Source organism: Monopterus albus, unplaced genomic scaffold (genome assembly GCF_001952655.1).
Source record: "Monopterus albus unplaced genomic scaffold, M_albus_1.0 scaffold308.1, whole genome shotgun sequence".
Taxonomy (NCBI): domain Eukaryota; kingdom Metazoa; phylum Chordata; class Actinopteri; order Synbranchiformes; family Synbranchidae; genus Monopterus; species Monopterus albus.
In genome coordinates, this window is record NW_018128188.1 from 171,243 (window position 1) to 182,866 (window position 11,624).

At 40.1% G+C, this 11,624-nt stretch overlaps 1 protein-coding gene across 3 annotated transcripts in view; it reads left to right on the forward strand.

Annotated features, from left to right (window-relative positions):
- arhgap36 (Rho GTPase activating protein 36) overlaps nucleotides 1-11,624 on the forward strand; it is a 36,685-nt gene that overhangs the window by 15,982 nt on the left and 9,079 nt on the right. For all 3 annotated transcript variants that reach the window (XM_020623725.1, XM_020623726.1, XM_020623727.1), the window contains exons 2-3: nucleotides 3,295-3,451; nucleotides 9,369-9,437. In XM_020623725.1, the coding sequence (XP_020479381.1) occupies nucleotides 3,295-3,451; nucleotides 9,369-9,437 (226 nt within the window). The remainder of the gene's footprint in view (nucleotides 1-3,294; nucleotides 3,452-9,368; nucleotides 9,438-11,624) is intronic.

The window sequence follows — 11,624 nt, forward strand, 5'->3', positions numbered from 1 at the left end:
CCACAGCAGGAAGTGAGTTCATTATTTATGTCTGTCATGAGAAATACTGAAAGGGAGGAAGAAAATAAACAGCATGGCTGTATGTTTAGGGGTCATCTTATGAACATGTGTGTGCTATCTAGCTACTCAGGTAATGATACCAAACATCTCTGACATACAGTATGTGCCTTTATGAACCCTAATGCATCATACAAGTGTCACTGGCTCAAGGAAACTAAAAAGAAAATGTTCCTGCACTTATGAAAAAGTACCTTTGTTATTGTGTTATGGAAACAATTGCAATTTTCTAGTAATTTGGAGAAAATATTCTACATCACCTCCTGCTAATGAAGGAGTATTAATCTTGGGCTCATTTGCGCTGTTTTGCCAAGAAGTGGGGGCAGGCTGAGGTTAATGATGAAAAGCGCATGTGGACTCAATCACATTAAAACCGCCTGATGTGGGAGTGAGGAGAGGGGAGACATGGAAACAGAGAAGGATAGGCAGCAAAATGAGAGGGAGAGTTTAAAACAAGGAAAGGAGAAAGTGAGATCTGGTGTGAGAGGAGATAAGACAGTGAAAGGTAAAAAAAAAAAAGTAGCATCTGCTAGCAATCGGAGCACGTCCATTACTTCATCACACATGTAAACACAATGCATGTTTTATTGCGTTTTAGCTTCTTAGCCAATATTTAATGTACTGAAACAAACAGCAATCATATTACAAGAAGAACATTTACATTTTTACAAGATGGAAAAAGAAGAGTTGTCTGGGACAACTGTGCAAGAGAACCCAAATGCACACACAAGTAAGCCGGTTCTGTTTTGTATGAAATGTCCCTGATTCCTCCTTCAGCCCAATGACTTAGTCCTGTTTGATCTCCAGGGTTCATCAACATTAGCATGTTGTCCCATCTTACTGTGGTTTAGCAAACAGTAATCACCTTGATCAGTCACCTTGATCTCAACTCATTCTTATTTTCTGAGGAGATAAAAGTGAAGTGTGGAAATTATGAAAAAGAATGTGAGATTACTTTGGAGTTTATCGGGTCACAATTCTGATCGAAACCATGTGGTGGTGCCTTCAAATGGTATGTTTTGTTGTAAAATGTATATCCACAGCCTAATGGAACAGACGCAGTTGCATAGCGCATCTAGTGCTAACGACTGCTAACCACACTGGAGAAATAAATGCTGCAAAAATCTTTTCCAAAATGTATCAAAAGAAGATGTGAAAAATCCCACTATCAAGACAGGCGAAATAATTAGACACTATAGAATTATGAACCAAATACCTTCTCAAAATACTTGTGCAACATACTGTTTGCATTTCTGCATGCAAACACAAGCCCTCGCGCTAACAATGCAATTACTGCCTAAACTGCTGTGTCATTTAAGCACAACTCCAAACAATGATATTCCAGAGGGCCCGGGCATGTTTGAAAGTAGTACAGAAAGAAGTTTGAAGAGAGAGAGAGAGAGAGCGTTATTTTGTTTGTCCAGAGTTCCAACAAAAAAAGTGACTCATTTACTTCATAGACAGTCTGAGTTGAGCGGTAGTTGAACTTCCACAAGGCATAGATGCACATACATCTCCCTCAGAATCATCAGTGTAAAAGGTGAACAACTGCTTTTGGAAAAACCACAAGAATGCAGATAAAACTTTAGGACAGAACTACAGCAAACTAAAATCTTATTTGACTTAACTCCTTATGCTGCTTCTTAACCAAAGAGTACTCATAAGTCAGGAACTAAACTCAAACTGAAGGTTGTGTTTTTTGTGCAGTCCTGCCTGGAAAGCAATGGAGATGAGGCAAAACACAACGGAAGTGTGTGAGAAGACATTTTTACCACTAAGAAACAACAACCTGGTCTTTTGGTGTCCTTTTGTATTTAGCATTGTATGGCTTTAATGTCTATATGGATGTAATGCTTAAGAGTTTGTCCCCAAAGTAGCCATGATTTGTGATATTATGTGCTTTAACAGTAGTGTAAGTACAATAAAAGTACATTCATTGCCTCAGGAACTCTTACATGTTGTTTTTATAGTCTGGAAAAGTTCAAGCAGGGCCCAGAGCCAAAGAGAGGAACCAGAGGGCTACATCAAGACTTTAATTTGTGACTCCGGGTACAGTAAAAAGCCTGGAGTGGCAGCCTCACTTTCATGAGTTGAAAGCTCACCATGTTGTATGAGTTTAGTAGCTGCTTTACATCCTGATTTCGTTGCTTTACCATCTGGTTTACTTACATGCGTGTGTGCAAAATGCCTCAGGCTTAATACAGTGTCTCACTAGCTACATGGGGGACTTTCATCACACTACACCTAAATTAAAAACACATTTTTGTTTTGATGGGGTGAACAAGCTATGTGCTCGTCTGGATCTTGTTAACTTGTGGTCGATGCATCCTCTACTCTCTCACTTTTTAATTCAGTTTTGAGTTTTTGTTTTTCCTGTTTTCTCGGTCTCTTAAAACCTCTTGTGTCTCTAACATCCTGCTTCGCTCTGTCTCGCCATCCTGTTCTGTCACTGTCCCTGTTACTGCTGAGGTGTCAGTCCACCTGAAGGTCATTGAGGAGCTGGTATGCACTGTGTGAGTGAATGCCTTCTGACTAATAGAAGACATTATGGGTTCATCTGAACCCTTGGGCGTATTGTGCCTGGCTGCCGCAGGAGAAAAGGCCTAAAATAAACTTAAGATTACAACAAAATGATCTCCATGGCTCAGCTCCAACATACCAAACATTATTAGCTGGAGTTAAGCCTATCTAAGAATTTCTGCTGTTCAGATAAATATGTCCGCTCAGTGCTTACTGCAGCAACAAAGTATTTCTTAAATTGCAGTCACATAAAAAAAACATTTGATTCAGACTACAGGACAAAAAAAACTTCCAACTGTCCATTTGGGAATATTTAGAAATGTTTGAATGGACTAACACAAAAACTCTCTTCTAGTTATTTGTTGCGTAGTAGTGTTTTGGTCAGTGATATATGGGCGGCACAAGACCCAGGAGCTTCAAGCCTCATAATCACTGAATCCTACACTTCCCATAATGCAATTTGGTGTTTATTTTTGTCTTTAAGAGTTTGATGGGCTGTTTAAAATGTTCAGTGATTACAGCCAGTACAGGTTTTCATTTTGCCTTCAGTTTTGGTCTTTGGTTAAGTTATCAGAGGGAGCAGAAAAATATTTAGTAAAAAAACAGGAGATTGTGACTAATCGTGTTTCCTGTCATGGTTCCTATGCAGTCCTCCATCTGCCTTTTACATCATTACATCCTCTTCTCAGTTATCAGTAACCTGTCTCCTCTCGGCAGGGGGACCACACGTGGGCGACCATGCTGGGGCAGTGTGCGCACTTGCAGCCGGTGCCCATCCAGAGCCTCTCGGAGCTGGAACGAGCCAGGTTACAGGAAATGGCTTTGTACCACCTGGAGGAGAGGGACCTGGATTTCAAGATCAGCATCCCAAAAGGTATGGAAACAACTATAGCATAATGGTGATGTTGCATGTTTAAGCTCAAGTTTTAACATAATTTTAATGTATTTTGATGTTACAAGATTTAAAGGTAGTTTTGCTTTGTTCTGAGAAGATTGATGCTCTGATACCTGAGTTCTAACTTAATAAAGCAGTAAAACCATACACCTTCCACACCCCAAAGCCCACTGAAAAACATATTCCATCTAAGTTGTTCTGTGTTTGCAAAACACAAAATATAAAAATGCCAATTTTGTGCCTTTAAGGGCTTATGTGCTGGATGCATTTCACTGTACCCAGCCAATAAACAGTTCCAGCATTATACATAAAACCACAAAATGTGTGTCCAAGTAGGAGGTTAGGTTGACAGGCAGTCGACTCTGGTCAAAGAAAACATTTTGTTCATATCTAAACAATTGTCAGAAAAAGGCAAAGGATGCTGCGAGATTTATGTATTCACTACATATCTCACTCAGTGACTTAATATCAATAATATGATTCAGGTTAGTGTTGAACATTTGTCATGTTGTGGATTCTCAGAGAACTTCTTCCTCCCAAAAATATGGAGCTATTTGGGAGGATAAAAACCAGACTGGATCATTTAGGAAAGAATATTTTGCTATTAAAAAAGATCATTTAAAGTGCTCAAACAAATGGCCAGTGTTGTTTTTGTCTTGTGTGGAAAATCTAAAAAGGATCCTGTTTGTGCAGGAAATGATGTTGATTTTCTTTGCCTGCTATGGACCCAAAAGTAATCTCATGGGGAACTCGATGGTAAGAGCTAAAAGAATATTTTGATAAATACCATCAGGGGAACAATAACACTGATAGAAACTAGGGCTTTTCTTACTTCCCAGCTCCAAAGGCAGCGAGCACTGTGGCTTGGATGTAGCCTGATAGTCACACATTTGAGTTCATCTCATTATTTAGTCTGACATTGTGTTGATGTTTGTTGATTTCTGTTTGACAGAGAACATTGTTTAGTTCTGCCCAAACCAATCCGTGGTGAATGACACGTCCATCCCAATACTGTAGCTGTGTGTTTGCAGACAGTAGTTAACATGTCAAGTTAGTTTATGAAATATGCCTGTCAGGAGTTGTTAATGTTCTAACAACACCTGGACGTTTTTGAGGACCACACACTTTTCAGGATTTCTGTCACAGACATCCAAAATTTTGATGCATTCATGACAAATTCCTCCATGTCAAAAGTAATGAGGGATCACTGTTCATGGATGCCTGCCACATTTTGCAAATCAGAGTTCATGATTACTTTTTAGTCTGCATTGAGAATGAAGTGTCAAAACTAAACTAGAAATTACCTTCCTTTTTTTTTCTTTTTTTTTATCTCTGCCCTGATGAAGAGCTGTGAGTCATCAGTGGCTAAACCATTTAATCTACATGCTGTATCTGACCAAACAGACATTTAAAAAACCTTTTCTCATTGCCTAATAGTGCCAGAGCATTTTCTTTGTATTACAGTTATTTTTATTCCACAGGGACTGTTTCAGGAGCTATAGAGCCTGCAAGACATAAAGCATGGCTGAGGCATTTTGGTAATGATTGCCAACTTATTTCATTCCCACACAGAAAGCCAGCATGTTTTCCTCTAGTATTAAAGTCAGGTAAAGTATGCTGCATCATCAGAGCAGTGTGTTCGATTCATCGTGGCTAATATTTGTCCTTTGTTGACGTTTACTTGTTCAGCCGCTCCCCTTGTTGCCACTGGACGACTCCCTGCTTTCAAATTGTGTTTAGTACATTAGTCTTATCTGTCTGAACTCTGAAGTACTAAATCCGGCCTAAATCTTTCAAGCACTTCACAGACTGCAGACTGAGATGTTTTTGGGCTGGGTAGTTGCTAAGGTCAGGGAGATTATACAGTGTAAAAGCAGATAAGAAATAAACAGCTGACTGTAGAAGTCCTGTGTGTGTGTGTGTGTGTGTGTGTGTGTGTGTTAGTAGCCGTTCTCCTACCAGTTCAGTTTTCTCAGATTCAACTGCTCTGTCCCATACCGCTGCTCTCTCGCCCTCTTTGGTTCTTTTCTACAATGCTTTCTTCTTCTATATTTCACTTTTCCCATCTCTTTATGTGTCCTGTTTCCTCCATTACAGAAATCTTTCTTTGCCATCTTTCATCTTTCCTCCTCTTTATCTCTTTACCTTTTTTCTTACTTATTGCCTGTTTTTCCTCTCGCTGCTTCAACTGAAAGAGGGTTCATGCCTGTCCAGTTTGTTGTTACATGTACACTGATAGTCTTTACATTTATGTAGTTGCATGGCCCCATGTACTGGCATTTGACTGGCTGTGTGTATGAGTATGTGTTTGTTAATTTCATTGGCACGGTTCAGTGAATTCTTAGCGAAATGTGTCAGAAGTTATAAGACAGACTTCTGCTTATTTGGATTTGCTCTTGGAGTTTGTTCTCATGCCCCATTGTCCCAATCACTGCTGTGCAGGGACTCCAAAATAACTCCTCTCTCTCTCTGATCGTCTTTCCGTTTTGTTACGACTTTCTCTCTTCTGTTCAGTTTGTGTATTTTCCACTTGTTCCATCTTCCTGCCTTGTATTTTCTACTTTCATTGTCCCTGTTTTCTGCCTTACTTTTTTATATCACCCACAGGAAAGAATCACTGAAATTAGAAATCACTTTGTTCCAACGCAGCCTGGCTAAGATACAATACGATAAAACATATAATTAATGAGTTACAGACTAACAACATAACACATTGACACAATTTATCAGAATAACAAAATATAATTGCCAACAAGACTTAAGAAAAATCACTTTCCTGATGCTTAAAGACAGTTTAAAAAGTAAAATATATATGTGATTGAGTGTTGGATTCATGGCTGGTACTTAATTTTGTACAAAACTTTATCCCAACAAAAATGATTCGGTACTGTAAGAAAACATGAGTCGGTTATACTTGGAAGCAAAGGCTGTTTTCTCTTTCTGCATTTGTCTTGGTCTTTCATCTTAGCTCTCTGTGAACGCGTATTATGTAATCCTACATGGAGTGTGTACATCTGTACACACGCATGCAGCCGTCGGTGGCGTGCGCGTGGTGGGAGGGGCCTTGAGATTTGGAAATAAACTTTAATTTCCTGCAGTCATGGGAATTTGACCCCTTTATCCTGACAACACACAGAAACACAAACACATTCACGTGGACGCAAACACACGTTCTTCTTTCCCTTGCTTTTTATTTTATCATCTTCGGTTTACTTTAGATTTTCCCCACGATTAAAGGAGAAAATCAGAAAGAACGTAACATATTTCAGACAACACAGTTTGCGCTGTAGGAAACTCCACTCTGTCCTTAATAGGGAAAATACCCAACCTTGAATTTGTGACTTCTAAACAGCAGCTTTACTAACCCAAACAATGGCTTCTTCCATGTAAACCGAGTCCGCGGAGGAGGATGTAGAGCTCGTTTAAAAAAAGAAAAAGAACAGGACTGGAGTCGAGGCAAAAGCCACATTGTGAAAACAGACACACAGAGAACTGGTACTGCAACAAATGCCCGCTGACACACATATTAGCAACTAGAACACAGGCATACTGCTATTAAAGTCCACTGATACTGGACTCTGTTTATGTGACTGGTGCAGCTTTCTGTGGTTCCAGTTACCCAAAGGATCCAAAACCAAACAAAACATGGAGGTAGAAAGGCACAATATTCATCAACAGTGATTGTTGTCCAATAGCCCAACTGAAATGAAATACAATTTTTATCATACTGCTTACAGATGTGCTTTGTAAATCACATTTGCTTTGGCAATGTGTTTTTATTTTGTCTTTTGGTTTCGTGGCAGCAAAATGTATTTGTGCATACAGTATGTCATTGTTTTTTGGTCAGTTTGACAGAAAGGTTCTTCTTTCTGGAGGTCAAATGAAGAACTAACATACCATTTGCTCAGTAAGGCAATTTTATTTTGAAAGGGCAGCACAGCCTTACCTTTATCCACATTTTTCCATCTGTGGTCTTGAATACAAAATGACTTGTTGTTTAGTGTCTTAGTCATAGTTTGTGTTAAAGGAGATAAGTTCATTTAGTTTCTAGTTCCCTGACATGGCATCAGTGTATAAATCAAATCAAATCAAATTTTATTTGTATAGCGCCAAATCACAACAAAAGTCATCTCAGGACACTTTACAAAGTAAGGTCTAGACCTTACTGTTATCAATATTATTACATAGGGAAAACCCAACAAATCCCCCTTGAGCAAGCACTTGGCGACAGTGGGGAGGAAAAACTCCCTTTAACGGAAGAAACCTCCGACAGACCCCGGCTCTTGGTGGGCGGCCTTCTGCCTCGACCGGTTGGGGTGAGTGGATAGAGGAGAGACAAAAGAAGAAAAGCAACAAGACACAACAATCAAACACTGATCAGGTCGATGTGGCCGGTGACTGCTCGTCAGAGACATAGAGCTCCAGGGCCAGGGCAACCTGCAGAAAGGTACAGGGAGAGAGAGAGAGGACACACTACGGGAGAAAGGAGACACAAAGTTAGTAATGTGTAATAGTGGCAAGCTAGTGGCAGAGGTGCATGCGCAGACAACTGGAGTTATGACCTGGTCTGAACAGCCAGAGAGGGTGTCCGCCTCCCGAACTGAGACTGGGAGTTGGTTCCATAGGAGAGGAGCTTGATAGCTAAAGGCTCTGCCTCCCATTCTGCTTCTGTGGACTCTAGGAACCACAAGTAGACCTGCACTCTGAGAGCGAAGTGCTTTGTTAGGATGATAAGGCTCTACGAGGTCTTTAAGATACGATGGAGCCTTGTCATTAAGGGCTTTGTATGTATACAGTAGATTAACTGTCCCAGTGGACACATTTTATATTGCACCTTATCTTGTCCCGTCTTGAATGAGTTGCTGAACAAAGATGTACAAAGGGAAAGTTGTACTGCCAACATTGGTTTGCAGGCTGGATAGCTAACTAGCTAGTCAGCTGCAGTACGCTGAACCTGCAAATGTCAAGAGGGGTCAGACATGCCGCCCAGCCCATGCAGAGGCTATAAGGCTCAAGGAACATTACTGCTGTTTCTCCAAAGTCCTTTTCCCTCTTGAGCTTGGAAATAGTTTGAAAAAAAAATCTTAACACAGAATCCTCCTCTACAGATGGAGTTTGCTAGGTTCTTATAGAAATGGCTGTTGTTGTCACACAACATACAGGAAATATGTACAACTGGGAAAACTCCAACCAATGAGGACAACTTGGAGATGCCACCAGAAGAAACAGAAAAGCTACAGTAGTAATTTTAGTACAAAAAATATACATTAAAGAAAACATTTGGACTTTTTTTTACTGCAAAAAGATGATTTTCTGTTGAATTTTGTGTGCTTTTTTTTTTAAAGCCCATAACTATAATTTTCTTACCTTTCTTTCTAGATGTGTCCTATGCACATATAAACACAGACACCATATCCCTTTGTCTTTTGTGTCTGGGGTAGTACAGCCATTAAGCAAAGGGGCTATCTCAACAAACAAGGTCTGCTCTATTCTTAGAAGTGAGGAAGAGCTACCAGCACTCAGGAGGAAAAGATAAGTGAAAGAGGAAAAGGAAAAGGTTGCAACGAGGGCGGTTTGATAGGGCTGTGTGTGTATGTGAGAGATAAAAGGGATGATTCGGTTTAGTAAATGAATTCAGACCTGATAAAAGGACCAGTGATGCAGATGTAGAATGTTTCATGTGTAATTGTGTTTTAGTGATCCTTCATTAGTGACAACCAGAGCATCTTAAAAAACAATACACACGGAAACACACAAACGGTATTCATGCACACTGGTGTAACTATAGTTAATGAAAGAGCTCACAGACCAAATAGTGTGCAGTCTTTGTTGTTTAGACTAAAGCACACACATCACCGCTACCCGTTTTATTCATTTTTCTTTTGTTCCTTCACAGAAATACATAAACGGAGAAAATCTCTGCGCAGGAAGTTTGACTCCTTTTCAAAGGAAAAAAGAGAACGAGGTGAGTATATCACACACACACTGATGTGGTCAAACACACATGGCTTTCTCCTTTCATAATCTGTGTTCCCATGTGAATATATGTGTTTTCTGATCGTATGAACGCCCCCGCCCCGCCCTGCCCTGACCCGACACCCACGTACTTGGCGTTTGCCACAGTAGATATTATCATCAAACACAGTGTCCTTCGCCACCACTGACGTCCAGTGGCTTTTACCATTAATGGGCTTTACATACTTGGCATGCTGTGTTTATAAAGCACAAGTGGCTCAGGGCTGCAGACTGACTCATGGAGGGCTCACTGTTTCTGCTGCTTTCCTGCGCTGTTACAACATAAACTAAGTAATGAATGAACACAAATGCCCGTGCAGGCTCTTTCACAGTTCAGTCGTATGCTTACGTGCACAGCAACGCCCTCATCGCTGGAAGTAACTAGCTTAAAGTTGTATTTTTATTTATAACATTTACATTTTTAAAAGGGATGTAATGTTTGGGCTAGCTTAGTTTTTTTTTTATTCCATCTTGAAAAACAACCTCATGACAGCAGTTTAAAAGAGAACTGTCCTACAGTACTATAAAACAAAATAAGATTTACATTACTGTGCACATGTAAACAGTGATTACTGTATATTCCAATTGTGTAAATTTGTCTCTTGTTGAACTTTTAGTCTGTTTTCTCTACTTTTGAGTTCCTGTCTTTGCTTTCTTTACTTCCCTGCTCCTCTTCCTTCTCTCTGTAAGCCATGTGGCCGATCATCTCCTGTAAAGAGTTGTTCTTTAGTCTCAGGTTGGTGAGATCCAAGCTGAAACCCACAACACACATTCCCAGGTTGTCCATGCAGGTCTGTAAATCCTGCTTCCAGCCTCTTACACAGGGACTTAGCTCAAGCTAACCCTGATAATCAAAACAGAGAACATTGAGACCTGGCAGTGGGCCTGCTGGCTCTGCTCCCCTACTACTGAAGGCATGACTGTGTAGCCGTCAGCAGGTACCAGATTATATACAACACTGTCTACATTTCTATTGTTAGGTTGTTTAATGGTTGTTATTTTTGGGTTAGGATTCCCGTCATTCATGACACTCACACTGAGGCTTGCACAATGTATTGCATCAGTACAGATTTTAGTCTTCATGTGATGTCTCTGAATTCACACAGTGGACAGAGCCCAAGATGTATCAGATTTGACTAATACAGGAGAAGACTGAGGAGGTGGAGAGAGCTGAAAGAAAGCAGTGGTGTGGCTTTGAAACAGAGCTCAGTGATGTATACTGATAGAACGAATGACAAATGTTTATATAGGTCGCCAAGTGTTAAGGGAATGCTTAAAACTAAGTAGGTCAAACAACGTGATCTGGTCATGTCCAAAGGCAACCTGCTTCAGGCAAAAGTCTTTCCATCATCCTCTTCCTGTTGGCTGACTACGTCCCACTGCATTCCTCCTCTCAGCAAAAACTATGGTTTTTGTGTCTTTGTATTCTCGCCGTGATGTATCATACATATGGGACAACTGGGGTTTACACAGAGGACGGTCTGGTTTGTAAAATCACTAAGCCTCATGCCCTGGAGGACCAGTATTAAGAAGAACAGAGCTGATCACTCAACAGCTTCTAAATACATCTCCTTTAGTCTCACAGTAACAAACGATGACCTTAGGACCAGGAATAATATGAAAGGAAGGCAGTGAAATCTCCAAAGAATAAGGCTTTAACTAGACTCAGCTGCTTTCCTGCCTGTGTTTTTGTGTTAGTTTTATGATTAGCTCAGGACATGTCCCGAGGTATCTCGTCAGTCAAGGGGTGACAGTGAAATGAAGGAAATATTGGCCAGTACAAGTGGGGTGGTGGTGGGAACTGTCACAGTTAATGATTATGAAGATATTGTTTTGAATGCATGCAGAGCTGGATTTTAGAAATATGGAGGTTGTGACTCAGAATTCCCTTGTCATGCAACCCCTGGAAACCCACAACCTATGGAAGCCAGTGAGATATCAGATATGTAGGAGTTTTATGATTTAATCAATACATAATACCTCGTTAATTTATAAAAACTGTGTAAAAAACATTTATTTTTGTTTCATGGCTCTTTAAACCCCAAATTCTTTACTAGCAATCAACATTTTTATTAAATTCTTGTCACGTATTGTAGATTAGTTGATGTTCATGTTAAAAAGCAGGCAGATTGTTAAT